This window comes from Coregonus clupeaformis, chromosome 19, assembly GCF_020615455.1.
Source record: "Coregonus clupeaformis isolate EN_2021a chromosome 19, ASM2061545v1, whole genome shotgun sequence".
NCBI lineage: Eukaryota > Metazoa > Chordata > Actinopteri > Salmoniformes > Salmonidae > Coregonus > Coregonus clupeaformis.
The window spans coordinates 19,335,545-19,353,225 of NC_059210.1; the positions used below are offsets into that span (position 1 = coordinate 19,335,545).

The 17,681-nt window shown below is 45.3% G+C and overlaps 1 protein-coding gene across 2 annotated transcripts in view; it reads left to right on the forward strand.

The window, feature by feature from the left end:
• The first annotated feature begins 462 nt into the window (after positions 1 to 462).
• LOC121532005 (L-fucose kinase) overlaps positions 463 to 17,681 on the forward strand; it is a 49,906-nt gene continuing 32,687 nt past the window's right edge. For both annotated transcript variants that reach the window (XM_041837636.1, XM_041837637.2), the window contains exon 1: positions 463 to 871. In XM_041837636.1, coding sequence (XP_041693570.1) covers positions 790 to 871 — 82 coding nt within the window. In that variant the 5' untranslated portion in view covers positions 463 to 789. The remainder of the gene's footprint in view (positions 872 to 17,681) is intronic.

The following is a 17,681-nucleotide window of genomic DNA, read 5'->3' on the forward strand; positions in this document are numbered from 1 at the left end:
AACCTGACAGAGCTTGAGAGGATTTACAAAGAAGAATGGGAGAAACTCCCCAAATACAGGTGTGTCAAGCCTGTAGCATCATACCAAAGAAGACTTGAGGCTGTAATCGCTGCCAAAGGTGCTTCAACAAAGTACTGAGTAAAGGGTCTGAATACTTATGTAAATGTAATATTGATTTTAAAAATTGATGTAGTTCTGTCCTTGAGCTGTCTTGTCTATTAATGTTCTGTATTATATCATGTTTTATGTTTTGTGTGGACCCCAGGAGGAGTAGCTGCTGCTTTTGCAACAGCTAATGGGGATCCTAAAAAAATACAAAATACCAAAATACCCCGTCTAGCTGGTGGCGGTAGTGTACCTTTAACATTGGATGCCAACCGCCGTTAAATCCCATCGAAGAAGAAGACTACTGACGCTACCTTGACAGTTTCCATGCGTTCCCGGAAGTTTCGCGTTGCGCATCTGGGTTTAGTAACGGTGGTACAATGAAGCGTATCAAACTCTGTACACAAGGAACTGGGCGAGCAAAGGGTTGATCTAGCCGTCTCCACTGATTCGCGAGCTACAATGTTGCAAGAATAGCGCAGCACAGCATAGTCGCTTTGGCTATTGCCTTTGTTGAAGGATTTTAGCCTTGTTTGCATAGAGGCAATGTTCGCTTCTTGTTACTTTCCGCCAATGTCTTTTTAGTTATATTGGTAAAATTAGGCTAAATGTTCCGTGTATGAAGACAGTAGCCTACTTTCGTGGCGGAATTGGAAGAAATAGTGTGGTCATAAATACGTCAACATGTCAAGCGAGCAGGTGTTCAGCTGGACAGTAGTAGTCCTGACCTGTCAACATAAAGATAGCGTTTATGCCTTTCAAAGAGGTGAGTCTCTTGTTATTGTCCTTGTTTACAGTAATGTACAGTCGCCCACTGTAGGTTAATAATGCAAAAGATGAGGACTAGACCAGATGCATGCATAACTTTATGTAGGCCTAAGTCTACTAAGCTTACTAATGAATAAGTTACTAAACTTATTAATAAAATACAAAATAATAATAAATACATTTGACAATAAACAGAACAGTTCAAAAACAATTCAAATCCCACTGTGGATGTATTAGACTGCATAATTGCATTGGTATAATAATTAATTTGTAAAGTGCATTTCCCACGTTCAATGCACATGCGAAGCTTGTTGGTGCTTGCTTCTGTGCGCAAATTATATGACCACTACTGTTTCAGATTAGTTATACCTTATTATTTAACTCCCAAATTACAAAATAACATTTGTTTCCTTACCCTGTAAGCTGTCTATGGACAAGGTATGACAGTTGATTTTGTTGTCCACTGTTTCAAATGCTAACTATTTAGCATTTGTGGCTCAAATCAATGGTACCTACAGTATATTAGCATTTTCATGCTTCATGTCCAAATCATCCTGAAGTATTTAACAATTGATTGTGTTAGTTATAGAATTAGATATGAAGCCCGGAAATGCTAATATTGGTACCATTGACTTGCAAAGTTAGCGTTTGAAACAGTGGCCAGGTAAACAAAATGGGTTGCTGTCATACCTTGTCCATAAACTGCTTACATGGTAAGGAAACCAATATGCCATTTTGGAATTTGGGTGAACTATCCCTTCAATATGGGGGGGTTGGGGAGGGATAAAAAAACACAACAAAACAACAACAGCACCATCTAGTGGTCAGAACTTGGTAATATCAGGATGTAGGATGAATGATGTTCATCGACTACAGCTCAGCCTTCAACACCATAGTGCCCTCCAAGCTCATCACTAAGCTTGGGGCCCTGGGTCTGAACCCCACCCTGTGCAACTGGGTCCTGGACTTCCTGATGGGCCGATCCCAGGTGGTGAAGGTAGGCAACAACACCTCCGCTATGCTAATCCTCAACACGGGGTCCCCACAAGGGTATGTGATCAGCCCCCTCCTGTACTCCCTGTTCACCCATGACTACGTGGCCACGCACGTCTCCAACTCAATCATCAAGTTTGCAGACGACACAACAGTGGTAGGCCTGATTACCAACAATGACGAGACAGCCTACTCCCTCAGCGTCAACAAAATGAAGAAGCTGATCGTGGACGTCAGGAGACAGCAGAGGGAGCACGCCCCCATCCACATTGACAGGGCTGCAGTAGAGAGGTTGAAAAGCTTCGAGTTCCTCGGGGTGCACATCACTGACAACCTGAAATGGTCCATCCGCACAGACCGTGTGGTGAAGAAGGTGCAACAGCGCCTCTTCAACCTCAGGAGGCTTGGCCCGTAAAGACTCTCACAAACTTCTACAGATGCACCATTGAGAGCATCCTGTCAGGCTGTATCACCACCTGGTATGGCAACTGCACCGTACGCAACCACAGGGCTCTCCAGAGGGTGGTGCGATCAGCCCAACGCACCACTGGGGATACACCGCCTGCCCTCCCAGGACATCTACAGAACCCAGTGTCACAGGAAGGCCAAGAAGATCATCAAGGACCTCAGCCACTTGGTTCACGGCCCATTCACTCCGCTACCATCTAGAAGGCAGAGACAGTACAGGTGCATTAAGCTGACACGAGAGACTGAAAAACAGCTTATATCAAGGCCATCAGACTGTTAAATAGCCATCACTAGCCAGCCTCCTTCCAGTACCCTGCATTGAACTTTAGTCACTGTCACTAGCCGGCTACCACCCAGTACTCAACCCTGCACCTTAGAGATTGCTACCCTATGTACATATTAATTGAACACTGGTCACTTTAATAATGTTTACATACTGTTTTACCCACTTCATATACAGTGCCTTCGGAAAGTATTTAGACCCCTTGACCTTTTCCACATTTTGTTACGTTACAGCCTTATTTACATTTAAATTTACGTCATTTAGCAGACGCTCTTATCCAGAGCGACTTACAAATTGGTGCATTCACCTTATAGCCAGTGGGATAACCACTTTACAATATGTTTTTTTTCTTTCTTTGGGGTGGGGTAAGGGGGGAGTAGAAGGATTACTTTATCCTATCCCAGGTATTCCTTAAAGAGGTGGGGTTTCAAGTGTCTTCGGAAGGTGGTGAGTGACTCCGCTGTCCTGGCGTCGTGAGGGAGCTTGTTCCACCATTGGGGTGCCAGAGCAGCGAACAGTTTTGACTGGGTTGAGCGGAAACTGTGCTTCCCAAGAGGTAGGGGGGCCAGCAGGCCAGAGGTGGATGAACGCAATGCCCTCGTTTGGGTGTAGGGACTGATCCTTAAGGTATGGAGGTGCCGTTCCCCTCACAGCTCCGTAGGCAAGCACCATGGTCTTGTAGCAGATGCAAGCTTCAACTGGAAGCCAGTGGAGTGTGCGGAGGAGCGGGGTGACGTGAGAGAACTTGGGAAGGTTGAACACCAGATGGGCTGCAGCATTCTGGATGAGTTGTAGGGGTTTAATGGCACAGGCAGGGAGCCCAACCAACAGCGAGTTGCAGTAATCCAGACGGGAGATGACAAGTGCCTGGATTAGGACCTGTGCCGCTTCCTGTGTAAGGCAGGGTCGTACTCTCCGAATGTTGTAGAGCATGAACCTACAGGATCGGGTCACCGCCTTGATGTTAGCGGAGAACGACAGGGTGTTGTCCAGGGTCACGCCAAGGCTCTTCGCACTCTGGGAGAAGGACACAACGGAGTTGTCAACCGTGATGGCGAGATCATGGAACAGGCAGTCCTTCCCGGGAGGAAGAGCAGCTCCGTCTTGCCAAGGTTCAGCTTGAGGTGGTGATCCGTCATCCATACTGATATGTCTGCCAGACATGCAGAGATGCGATTCGCCACCTGGTTATCAGAAGGGGGAAAGGAGAAGATTAGTTGTGTGTCGTCTGCGTAGCAATGATAGGAGAGGCCATGTGAGGATATGACAGAGCCAAGTGACTTGGTGTATAGCGAGAATAGGAGAGGGCCTAGAACTGAGCCCTGGGTGACACCAGTGGTGAGAGCACGTGGTGCGGAGACAGATTCTCACCACGCCACTTGGTAGGAGCGACCGGTCAGGTAGGACGCAATCCAAGAGTGAGCCGCGCCGGAGATGCCCAACTCGGAGAGGGTGGAGAGGAGGATCTGATGGTTCACAGTATCAAAGGCAGCAGACAGGTCTAGAAGGACAAGAGCAGAGGAGAGAGAGAGTTATCTTTAGCAGTGCCTCCGTGACACAGAGAAGAGCAGTCTCAGTTGAATGACCAGTCTTGAAACCTGACTGGTTTGGATCAAGAAGGTCATTCTGAGAGAGATAGCAAGAGAGTTGGCTAAAGACGGCACACTCAAGAGTTTTGGAGAGAAAATAAAGAAGGGATACTGGTCTGTAGTTGTTGACATCGGAGGGATCGAGTGTTGGTTTTTTGAGAAGGGGTGCAACTCTCGCTCTCTTGAAGACGGAAGTGACATAGCCAGCGGTCAAGGATGAGTTGATGAGCGAGGTGAGGTAAGGGAGAAGGTCACCGGAGATGGTCTGGAGAAGCGAGGAGGGGATAGGGTCAAGCGGGCAGGTTGTTGGGCGGCCGGCCGTCACAAGTCGCAAGATTTCATCTGGAGAGAGAGGGGAGAAAGAAGTCAAAGCATAGGGTAGGGCAGTGTGAGCAGGACCAGCAGTGTCATTTGACTTAACAAACGAGGATTGGATGTCGTCAACCTTCTTTTCAAAATGGTTGACAAAGTCATCCACAGAGAGGGAGGAGGGGGGAGGGGGAGGAGGATTCAGCAGGGAAGAGAAGGTGGCAAAGAGCTTCCTATGGTTAGAGGCAGATGCTTGGAATTTAGAGTGGTAGAAAGTGGCTTTAGCAGCAGAAACAGATGAAGAAAATGTAGAGAGGAGGGAGTGAAAAGATGCCAGGTCCGCAGGGAGTCTAGTTTTCCTCCATTTCCGCTCGGCTGCCCGGAGCCCTGTTCTGTGAGCTCGCAATGAATCGTCAAGCCACGGAGCAGGAGGGGAGGACCGAGCCGGCTGGGAGGATAGGGGACATAAAGTGTCAAAGGATGCAGAAAGGGAGGAGAGGAGGGTTGAGGAGGCAGAATCAGGAGATTGGAGGGAGAAGGATTGAGCAGAGGGAAGAGATGATAGGATGGAAGAGGAGAGAGTAGCGGGAGAGAGAGAGCGAAGGTTGCGACGGCGCATTACCATCTGAGTAGGGGCAGAGTGAGTAGTGTTGGAGGAGAGCGAGAGAGAAAAGGATACAAAGTAGTGGTCGGAGACATGGAGGGGAGTTGCAGTGAGATTAGTAGAAGAACAGCATCTAGTAAAGATGAGGTCAAGCGTATTGCCTGCCTTGTGAGTAGGGGGGGACGGTGAGAGGGTGAGGTCAAAAGAGGAGAGGAGTGGAAAGAAGGAGGCAGAGAGTCAAAGGTAGACGTAGGGAGGTTGAAGTCACCCAGAACTGTGAGGGGTGAGCCATCCTCAGGAAAGGAACTTATCAAGGCGTCAAGCTCATTGATGAACTCTCCAAGGGAACCTGGAGGGCAATAGATGACAAGGATGTTAAGCTTGAATGGGCTAGTGACTGTGACAGCATGGAATTCAAATGAGGAGATAGACAGATGGGTCAGGGGAAAAAGAGAGAATGTCCACTTGGGAGAGATGAGGATTCCTGTGCCACCACCCCGCTGACCAGATGCTCTCAGGGTATGCGAGAACACATGGTCAGACGAGGAGAGAGCAGTAGGAGTAGCAGTGTTTTCAGTGGTAATCCATGTTTCCGTCAGTGCCAAGAAGTCGAGGGACTGGAGGGTAGCATAGGCTGAGATGAACTCTGCCTTGTTGGCAGCAGAACGGCAGTTCCAGAGGCTGCCGGAGACCTGGAACTCCACGTGGGTCGTGCGTGCAGGGACCACCAGGTTAGAAAGGCAGAAGCCACGCGGTGTGAGGCGTTTGTATAGCCTGTGCGGAGAGGAGAGAACAGGGATAGACAGAGGCATAGTTGACAGGCTACAGAAAATGGCTACAATAATGCATAGGAGATCGGAATGAAATGAACTAAACATCTAGGAAAGCGAGAGAGCGGGGCCTCCCTCACTTACGTTTCACTGAAACACCCAAATATAACTCTCCCAACTTCCACCTCAGAAACTATAATTTTTGTAAACTACAGCGGTTCAATGTTTTCTAGGAATAGACTAACTTAGTTTATTCAGCTAGCTAACTTGGTACAGTATTCTTCCGTGAAAACTATCCAGGGCACCTAGTCATATGACGCCACAGCCAACTAGCATGCCGGGCTCCAACAAAACGGTTTAGCACCAATACTCGGCCACATCAAACCACCAGTGTGTCAACACGCCAAGCAGATCATTAGTGTCCGTGTCTAACGTTGTGGGTTAGTCCCGACAGTTTGAGCGAGTCCGTCGTCAACTTATTCAGCCAGTTAGTTAGCTAGAATAGTTAGCATACTAGCTAGCCATTGCTTTCTGCCAACGAAGAAACCCGTCCTCCCACGGCACGAACACATAGCGAGAGCCAAGCTAACGTTAACTCGTCACCCATGTCCCGAATTCCCTTGAACGACTCTGGCTACCAGTATGTAAAAACAAAACACAAATGTAGGTTATAACTTACCCCTAGCAGCTACTGTTAGCTAGCTAAGTGCAAAGCTAGCCACTGAATCGATTCAGCCAGTTCGCGTCTGTTCGCTAGGTCGTTCCAGCTATTGTTTAGTAGCTATCCAGGTAGCAACAAGCTAGCTACATTTCGAGCACAGTAGCTACTTACTACCTAACGTTAATGCTTCAGACAATGCGGTTAGAAAAACAGCTGAATGGTAGGCATTATTGTATGTAATTATTGTAGGCAGCTAGCTGGCGGAATTACAGGTACTCTCAAGCGTAATCCATTCTAAAGTGGATTAAATAAATAAAAATCCTCAGCAATCTACACACAATACCCCATAATGATGAAGCAAAAACATGTTTTTAGAAAGTTTTGCAAATGTTTTAAAAATAAAAAACAGATACCTTATTTACATAAGTATTCAGACCCTTTGCTATTAGGCTCGAAATTGAGCTCAGGTGCATTCTGTTTCCATTGACCATCCTTGAGATGTTTCTACAACTTGATTGGAGTCCACCTGTGGTAAATTCAATTGATTGGACATGATTTGAAAAGGCACCCACCTGTCTATATAAGGTCCCACAGTTGACAGTGCATGTCAGAGCAAAAACCAAGCCATGAGGTCGAAGGAATTGTCCGTAGAGCTCCAAGACAGGATTGTGTCGAGGAACAGATCTGGGGAAGGGTACCAAATAATTTCTGCAGCATTGAAGGTCCCCAAAAACACAGTGGCCTCCCTCATTCTTAAATGGAAGAAGTTTGGAACCACCAAGACTACCTAGAACTGGCCGCCCGGCCAAACTGAGCAGTCGGGGGAGAATGGCCTTGGTCAGGGATGGGACCAAGAACCCGATGGTCACTCTGACAGAGCTCTAGAATTCCTCTGTGGAGATGGGAGAACCTTCCAGAAACACAACCATCTCTGCAGCACTCCACCAATCAGGCCTTTATGGTAGAGTGGCCAGACGGAAGCCACTCCTCAGTAAAAGGCACATGACAGCCTGCTTGGAGTTTGCCAAAAGCACCTAAAGACTCTCAGACCATGAGAAACAAGATTATTTGGTCTGATAAAACCAAGATTGAACTCTTTGGCCTGAATGCCAAGCGTCACTTCTGGAGGAAACCTGGCACCATTCGTATGGCGAAGGATGGTGGTGGCAGCATCATGCTGTGGGGATGTTTTTCAGCGGCAGGGAGACAAGTCAGGATCAAGGCAAAAATGAACGGAGCAAAGTACAGGGAGATCCTTGGTGAAAACCTGCTCCAGAGTGCTCAGGACCTCAGACTGGGGCGAAGATTCACCTTCCAACAGGACAACGACCCTAAGCACACATTCAATACAACGCAGGCGTGGCTTCGGGACAAGTCTCTGAATATCCTTGAGTGGCCCAGCCAGAGCCCAGACTTGAACCCGATCGAAGATCTCTGAAGAGACCTGAAAATAGCTGTGCAGCAACGCTCCCCATCCAACCTGACAGAGCTTGAGAGGATCTGCAGAGAAGAATTGGAGAAACTCCCCAAATAAAGGTGTGTCAAGCTTGTAGCGTCATACCCAAGAAAACTCAAGGCTGTAATTGCTGCCAAAGGTGCTTCAAAAAAGTACAGAATAAAGGGTCTGAATACTTATGTAAATGTGATATTTCTATTTTTATTACTTTTTTTAATTAGCAAAAATGTCTAAAAACCAGTTTTGCTTTGTCATTATGGGGTATTGTGTGTCGATTGATGAGGGAAAAAAAATATTTATAGAATTACAGAATTAGCCTGTAACCTAACAAAATGTGGAAAAAGTCAAGGGGTCTGAATACTTTCCGAATGCACTGTATATATACTGTATTCTAGTCAAGGCTCATCCTATATAACTACTGCTGTACACACCTTTTCTATTCATATACTGTCCATAATGTCTATACAAACCATCATATATTTATATTCCAGACTTTGACATTGCTCGTCCTAATATTTCTATATTTTTTGTGTGTAATATTTTTTTTTGTTCGGAATTACTGCACTGTTGGAGCTAGGAACATAGAATTTCGCTACACCCGCAGTAGCAAATGCAAAATATGTGTACGCGACCAATACATTTTGATTTTATTTTGAACTGCAAATTCCAATATTGTTGCTAATCCTTATTGTGGCTAGCTTCACACAGGTTTACACAGTCTACTATGTACTCATTGAATGAGCTGTCAGATACAAAAATACAGTACAGAATGTCACCTTTTATTTGAGGGTATTTTCATCTGTTTCACTGTTTAGAAATGAAAGCACTTTATGTGTATGGTCCCCCCATTTGAAGGTGTCATAAGTATTTGGACCAATTCACTTGTGTGTAGTCAAAAGTTTAGTTTTTGAGTGCCTCCCGAGTGGCGCAGCAGTCTAAGGCACTGCAGCCGGCCGCGACCGGGAGACCCATGAGGCGGCGCACAATTGGCCCAGCGTTGTCCGGGTTAGGGGAGGGTTTGGCCGGCCGGGATGTCCTTGTCCCATCGCGCTCTAGCGACTCCTGTGGCGGGCCAGGCACATGCATGCTGACACGGTTGCCAGTTGTACAGTGTTTCCTCCGACACTGGTGCGGCTGGCTTCCGGGTTAAGCGAGCAGTGTGTCAAGAAGCAGTGCGGCTTGGCAGGGTCGTGTTTCGGAGGACGCATGGCTCTCGACCTTCGCCTATCCCGAGTCTGTTCGGGAGTTGCAGCGATGGGACAAGACTGTAATAACCTAAAATACAAGGCCAAATCTGCACCGGAGTTGCTTACCAATTGTATATATTCTTAGAACGCAAGCTTGTGACTCTACAAACTTGTTGGATGCATTTCCAGTTCATTTTGGTTATGTTTCAGATTGTTGTTCCCAATAGAAATGAATGGTAAATAATGTGTTGTGTAATTTTGGAGTCACTTTTATTGGAAATAAGAATAGAATGTTTCTTCTGAACACTTCCACATTAATATGGATGCTACGATGATTACGGATAATCCCGAATGAATCGTGCATAATGATGACTGAGAAAGTTACAGAGGCATACAATGACTTCAGAAAGTATTCATACCCCTTGACATATTCCAAATCTTGTTGTGTTACAGCCTGAATTCAAAATGGATTAAATAAAAATTGTTCATCCATCTATACACAATACCACAAAATGACAAAGTATTTCATTTTCAGTAAATGTGCTACCTCATTTAAGTAAGTATTCACACCCCTGAGCCAATACCACGGGGGGCCAGTATAAAATAAAAAATATGTATTCACTAACTGTAAGTCGCTCTGGATAAGAGCGTCTGCTAAATGACTAAAATGTAAATGTAAAAGCAACTTTGCCATTGATTACAGCTGTGAGTCTTTCTGGGTAAGACTCTAAGAGCTTTCCACACTTGGACTGTGCAACATTTGCCCATTACTCTTTTCTAAAATTGTCAAACTCTGTCAAACTGTTTGTTGATCATTGCTAGAAAACCATTTTCAGGTCTTGCCATATATTTTCCATGTAGATTGAAGTCAAAAGAGTAACTCTGCCACTCAGGAACCTTCACATTCTTGGTAAGCAACTCCGGTGCAGATTTGGCCTTGTATTTTAGGTTATTGTCCTGCTGAAAGGTGAATGAATCTCCCATTGTTTGGTGGAAAGCAGACTGGATTTTGCCTGTGCTTAGCTCCATTCTGTTTCTTTTTTATCTTGAAAAACGCCCAAGTACTTAATGAATAAAAGCATACATGATGCAGCCACCACTATGCTTGAAAATATGGAGAATGGTACTCAGTAATGTGTTGAATTGGATTTGCCCCAAACATAACACTTTTTATTCAGGACAAAGTTAATTGTTTTGACACATATTTTGCAGTGTTACTTTAGTGGCTTGTTGTAAACAGGATGCATGTTTTGGAATATTTTTATTCTGTACAGGCTTCCTTCTTTTCACTCTGTCAATTAGGTTAGTATTGTGGAGTAACTACAATGTTGTTGATCCGTCCTCAGTTTTCTCCTATCACAGCCATTAAACTCTAACTGTTTTTGAAGTCACCATTGGCTTCATGGTGAAATCCATGAGAGGTTTCCTTCCTCTCCAGCAACTGAGTTAGGAAGGACGCCTGTATCTTTGTAGTGACTGGGTGTATTGATACACCATCCAAAGTATAATTGATAACTTCACCATGCTCAAAGGGATATTCAGTGTCTTTTTTATTTTATTTTATCTACCAATAGGTGCCAGTCTTTGCGACGCATTGGAAAATCTCACTGGTCTTTGTGGTTGAATCTGTATTTGAAATTCACTGCTCTACTGAGGGACCCTACTGATAATTGTATTTGTGAGGTACAGCGATAAGGTAATTCAAAAATCATGTTTAACACTATTATTGCAAACAGAGTGAATCCATGAAACTTATTATGTGACTTGTTATGCAAATGTTTACTCCTGAACTTATTTAGCCTTGCCATAACAAAAGGATTGAATACACATAGATCCAAGATGGCGTAGCAGTGCGGTCGTGTTCTTTGTTGTGTGTCCGTGTAAATAGCCTGTTTGTATTTTTTTGTATTTTTCGGACATATTTCCCTATCACACTTTTCATCCTTCTACTAAATATACTTTCCTGCAACCCGCCTCACTCAATGTGGAATGGATTCTATTATTTAATCACCTTTATCTAGAATCTCCAGTTGAAACTAGCTAACTAGCTACTTGCTATTAGCCACCGTTAGCGGTTTTCACCAAGAACATAGGATTTTCTGCTGGAATAACTGAATCACTGGACCCTAACACCGGATCGCAACTAGCTAGCCGCAACTGAATGGATGTTGCTGTAGGCTAATCACCACTGCCCCCGAAGCAAGCACCAGTTAGCCTTGAGCCAGGCCCATATCCCGGCTATCTACCTCTTTGTCTACTGGACGGGAGTAGCCAGCTAACTACCTACTTGCTATTAGCCACCGTTAGCGGTTTTTCACCATTGTCCGTGGCCTGCACTACCTACCAGCCTGGACTCTATCCTGGACTATTATCGGCCAGTCTGCACTGTCTGCACAGCGCATTATCGACCCAGAACATATTGGATTTTCTGCCGGAATCACTAAATCACTGGACCTTTAACACCTGATCATCGCAACTAGTTAGCTGCAACCAAATGAATGTTGTTGTTGGCTAATCAGCCTGGAGCTAGCCTCGAGTCAGGCACATCTTCCGGCTATCTACCTCTCTGTCAACCGGACGGGACCTCCTAGAGTCGACACAGAGCCCAGCCGATCCATCACGACTGGTCTGCCGACGTAATCGTCTGTGGTTTCAACAGGCTTCCCGTTGCAACGACCACGAAGATCCATCTGCTAGCCCCAGCCCACTAGCACACGCAAACAACAGCCGTGCTTCCTGCTCGCTGTGCTTTAGCACCAATTCAAACTGCTCTCGGACTCACATATTGCTGTTCACTGGACCTTATGATCACTCAGCTGCACAGCTGATGCCTGCTGGACTGTTCCTTTACACGGTACCCTGTCCTGTTTATCTGTTTAGCCTCAGCCCAAACTTTCAGCGCCATTACCAGTTGTTGTCTTAGCTCTCTCTAATAACACCTGTGATTGCTTTATTCCTCTCTCCCATGTCAATATGCCTTGCCTATTGCCTATTGCTGTTCCAGTTAGTTCTTATTATACAATTTCAATATAGAACCCCAAGTCATTCTCAAACTGCCTCAAATAGCTCCTTTGTTCCACCCCCCCCATACACGCAGAGACCGGCTCAATCGGTGCCTCCAGTGATGCTATCTCTTTCATTGTTACCCAACGCTTAGGTTTACCTCCACTGTACTCATATCCTTCCATATCCTTGTCTGTACATAATGCCCTGAATCTATTCTACAATGCCCAGAAATCTGCCCCCTTTATTCTCTGTACCCAACATTCTAGAAGACCAGTTCTTAAAGCCTTTAGCCATATCCTTATTCTAGTCCTCCTCTGTTCCTCTGGTGATGTAGAGGCTAACCCAGGCCCTGCAGCCCCCAGTATCACTCCTACTCCCCAGGAGTTATCATTTGTTGACTTCTGTAACCGTAAAAGCCTTGGTTTTCTGCACGTTAACAACAGAAGCCTCCTTCCTAAGTTTGAGTTATTCACTGCGTTAGCACACTCCACCAACCCTGATGTTCTAGCAGTGTCTGAATCCTGGCTTAGGAAGGCCACCAAAAATTCAGAAATGTCCATCCCCAACTACAACATTTTCCGTCTAGATAGAACTGCCAAAGGGGGTGGAGTTGCAATCTACTGTAGAGAGAGCCTGCAGAGCTCTATCATACTATCCAGGTCTGTGCACAAACAGTTTGAGCTCCTACTTCTAAAAATCCACCTTTCCAGAAATAAGTCTCTCACTGCCGCTTGCTACAGACCCCCCTCAGCCCCCAGCTGTGCACTGGACACCATATGTGAATTGATTGCCCCCATCAATCCTCAGAGTTCGTACTGCTTGGTGACCTAAACTGGGATATGCTTAACACCCCGGCCATCCTACAATCCAAACTAGATGCCCTCAATCTCACACAAATTATCAAGGAACCTACCAGGTACAACCCTAAATCCGTAAACATGGGCACCCTCATAGATATCATCCTGACTAATTTACCCTCTAAATACACCTCCGCTGTCTTCAACCAGGATCTCAGCGATCACTGCCTTATTGCCTGCGTCCGTAACGGGTCCGCGGTCAAACGACAACCCCTCATCACTGTCAAACGCTCCCTAAAACACTTTAGCTAGCAGGCCTTCCTAATTGACCTGGCCCAGGTATCCTGGATGGATATTGATCTCATTCAGTCAGTAGAGGATGCCTGGTTGTTCTTTAAAAGTGCTTTCCTCTCAATCTTAAATAAGCATGCCCCATTCAAAAAATTCAGAACTAAGAACAGATATAGCCCCTGGTTCTCCTCAGACTTGACTGCCCTTGACCAGCACAAAAACATCCTGTGGCATACTGCATTAGCATCGAATAGCCCCCGCGATATGCAACTTTTCAGAGAAGTTAGGAACCAATATACACAAGCAGTTAGGAAAGCAAAGGCTAGCTTTTTCAAACAGAAATTTGCATCCTGTAGCACTAACTCCAAAAAGTTTTGGGACACTGTAAAGTCCATGGAGAATAAGAGCACCTCCTCCCAGCTGCCCACTGCACTGAGGCTAGGAAACACCATCACCACCGATAAATCTATAATAATCGAGAATTTCAACAAGCATTTTGCTACGGCTGGCCATGCTTTCCACCTGGCTACCACTACCCCGGCCACCAGCACTGCAACTTGCCCATGCCCTCCCCACTTCTCCTTCACACAAATTCAGACAGCTGATGTTCTGAAAGAGCTAGACAATCTGGACACTTTCTTTCTAAAAATAGCCGCCGAAATTGTCGCAACCCCTATTACTAGCCTGTTCAACCTCTCTTTCGTAACGTCTGAGATCCCCAAAGATTGGAAAGCTGCCACGGTCATCCCCCTCTTCAAAGGGGGTGACACTCAAGATCCAAACTGTTACAGACCTATATCCATCCTGCCCTGCCTTTCGAAAGTTTTTGAAAGTCAAGTTAACAAACAGATCACCGACCATTTCGAATCCCACCATACCTTCTCCGCTATGCAATCCGGTTTCCGAGCTGGTCATGGGTGCACCTAAGCCACGCTCAAGGTCCTAAACAATATTATAACCGCGATCGATAATAGACAGTACTGTGCAGCCGTCTTCATCGACCTGGCCAAGGCTTTCGACTCTGTCAACCACTGCATTCTTATTGGCAGACTAAATAGCCTTGGTTTCTCAAATGACTGCCTCGCCTGGTTCACCAACTACTTATCAGATAGAGTTCAATGTGTCAAATCGGAGGGCCTGTTGTCTGGACCTATGGCAGTCTCTATGGGGGTGCCACAGGGTTCAATTATTGGGCCGACTCTTTTCTCTGTGTATATCAATGATGTCGCTCTTGCTGCTGGTGACTCTCAGATCCAGCTCTACGCAGACAACACCATTTTGTATACATCTGGCCATTCATTGGACACTGTGTTAACAAACCTCCAAATGAGCTTCAATGCCATACAACACTCCTTCAGTAGCCTCCAACTGCTCTTAAACACTAGTAAAACTAAATGCATGCTCTTCAATCAAACGCTGCTGGCACCCGCCCACCCAACTACAATCACTACTCTCGACGGGTCTGACCTAGAGTATGTGGACAACTACAAATACCTAGGTGTCTGGTTAGACTGTAAACTCTCCTTCCAGACTCACATTAAGCATCTCCAATCCAAAGTTAAATCTAGAATCGGCTTCCTATTTCGCAACAAAGCCTCCTTCACTCATGCTGCCAAACATGCCCTCGTAAAACTGACTATCCTACCGATCCTTGACTTCGGCGATATCATTTACAAAATAGCCTCCAACACTCTACTCAGCAAATTGAATGTAGTCTATCACAGTGCCATCCGTTTTGTCACCAAAGCCCCATATACTACCCACCACTGTGACCTGTACGCTCTTGTTGGCTGGTCCTCACTACATATTCGTCGCCAAACCCACTGGCTCCAGGCCATCTATAAATCACTGCTAGGCAAATCTCCGCCTTATCTTTGCTCATTGGTCACCATAGCAACACCCACCCGTAGGATGCGCTCCAGCAGGTATATCTCACTGGTCATCCCCAAAGCCAACACCTCCTTTGGCCGCCATTCCTTCCAGTTCTCTGCTGCCAATGACTGGAACGAACTGCAAAAATCTCTGAAGCTGGAGGCTCTTATCTCCCTCACTAACTTTAAGCGTCAGTTGTCAGAGCACCTTACCGATCACTGCACCTGTACACAGCCCTTCTGAAATTAGCCCACTCAACTACCTCATCCCCATATTGTTATTTATTTTGCTCATTTGCACCCCAGTATCTCTATTTGCACATCATCTCTTGCACATCTATCATTCCAGTGTTAATACTAATTGTAATTATTTTGCACTATGGCCTATTTATTGCCTTACCTCCATAACTTGCTACATTTGCACACACTGTATATATATTTTCTGTTATATTTTTTACCTTATGTTTTGTTTTACCCCATATGTAACTCTGTGTTGTTGTTTTTATCGGACTGCTTTGCTTTATCTTGGCCAGGTCACAGTTGTAAATGAGAACTTGTTCTCAACTGGCTTACCTGGTTAAATAAAGGTGAAATAAAAAAAACTAAAATAAAAAACTTATTGACTCAAGACATTTCAGCTTTTCATTTTTAATTAATTTGTTAAAATTTCGAAAAACATAATTCCAATTTGATATTATGAGGTATTGTGTATATAGGCCAGTAAAAAAAAATCCATTCAGGCTGTAACACAAGAAAATTTGGGAAAAAGTGAAGGGGTGTGAATACTTTCTGAAGGCACTGCAAAAATCACACCCCCCCCATAAAATTCTAGCATGGCTTTGTGCCTCTAACTTTCTCACTCATAATTATTCAAGATTCATTCATGATTATCCGTAATCATGGTAGCATTCACATTAATGTAGAAGTGTTCAGAAACATATATTCTTATTTACAGAAAATGTGACTCCAACATGGCACAATATATTATTTACCATGCATTTCTATTGGGCACAACATAATGCGAAACAAACAAAACAAACTGCAAATGCATCCAACAAGTTTGTAGAGTCACAAGCTTGATATAGTCATTGCGTGCTAGGAATATGGGACCAAATACTAAACTTTTGACTACTTTAATACACTTGTGGCAAAATCCTGGACGGAGCCTTCACTGTGCGCTGCCCCTTTAAGAGCGCGTCTGCAGTCAGAAAGGAGGAAATAAACCCCTGCTGGTTTGTACTCATTCAAAGTTATTCCTTTTGGTTTGACGAACACTCCAGCAGCCTTCCAAAGGCTGATGGCGACTGTCCTGGGAGATCTGAGGGGGGGAAATTGTCTTGTGTATCTGGATGACATCATAATCTATTCCTCTGTTGCTGATCATCTGCAAGACATACAGTCCGACACCTGTCTATATGAGACTTCGACAGACTAAAGGCTGCAGCTTTGACCCTGATCTTGAAGAAGTGTCATTTCTGCTTGCCTGAACTCAAGGTCCTTGGTCATGTGTTTAATGCAGAAGGTATCCATGCAGATCCAGCCACATATGCTGGAGTTCCCAATTTCCACATCTCTGAAGGTTGTTCAGCGCTTCCTGGGTATGGCTGGATGGTACCACAGGTTTGTGCCTGACTTTTCAAAGGTCGCCGAACCACTCAACCACCTTAAGAAGAAGGGGGTGAAGTTCCAATGGACTCCTGCATGCCAGAGCGAATTTGAAGCACTCAAAAACAGTCTCATCACTCCTCCAGTGCTTGGACATCCTAAGCTGAATGATAATTTCATAATGTACATAGATGCAAGTCAAACATGACTCGGAGCAGTCTTTGCTCAACCAACAGGACCTGGAACAGAATAAATTCTTACCTATGCAAATCTCACCCTTAATTCCGCCTAGAGGAAATAGTCAACGACTGAACTGGTGTGCCTCGCTGTGGTCTGGGCTCTGAAGAAATGGAGCTACTATTTGGAGGCCAAGGTCTTCAACGTTGTCACAGAACACGCTGCTCTGCAGTGGGTTCTGGCATCAGGCAAGACCAACAGCTGTCTCATTCGCTGGTCTATCAGACTCCAGAGGTTTGACTTCATCATTGAGTATCGCAAAGGAAAACTGAATGTTGTACCAGATGCCCTCTCTCGGATTACAGAGACCGCCAACGTCTGTCCTCCATTGTGCAGCACTTACACTACTGCTAAGTGTCTGGATGATTCTTTCCCTCTGGATGATGAGTGTGTGTGGAGAGCACAGAGAAATGATGCCGCCATCATGGAGATCCACGAGTCTGTCTGAGGAAGACTCGAAGAGCCGCTTCAGTGAGAAATTCTGCATAATTCAGGATAAAGTGTATCGAAAAACTCCAAGAGGAGATGGAACACACTGCACCCATTACCGTGTCTTCATCCCCTCTAACCTACCGAAGATTACAGGAGGTGGTGTACTGGCCAGGCATATGGGTTGATACCAAGATGTTTGTACAGCAGTGTGAAGTCTGCCAGAAATACAAACCAGACATTGGCAGACCT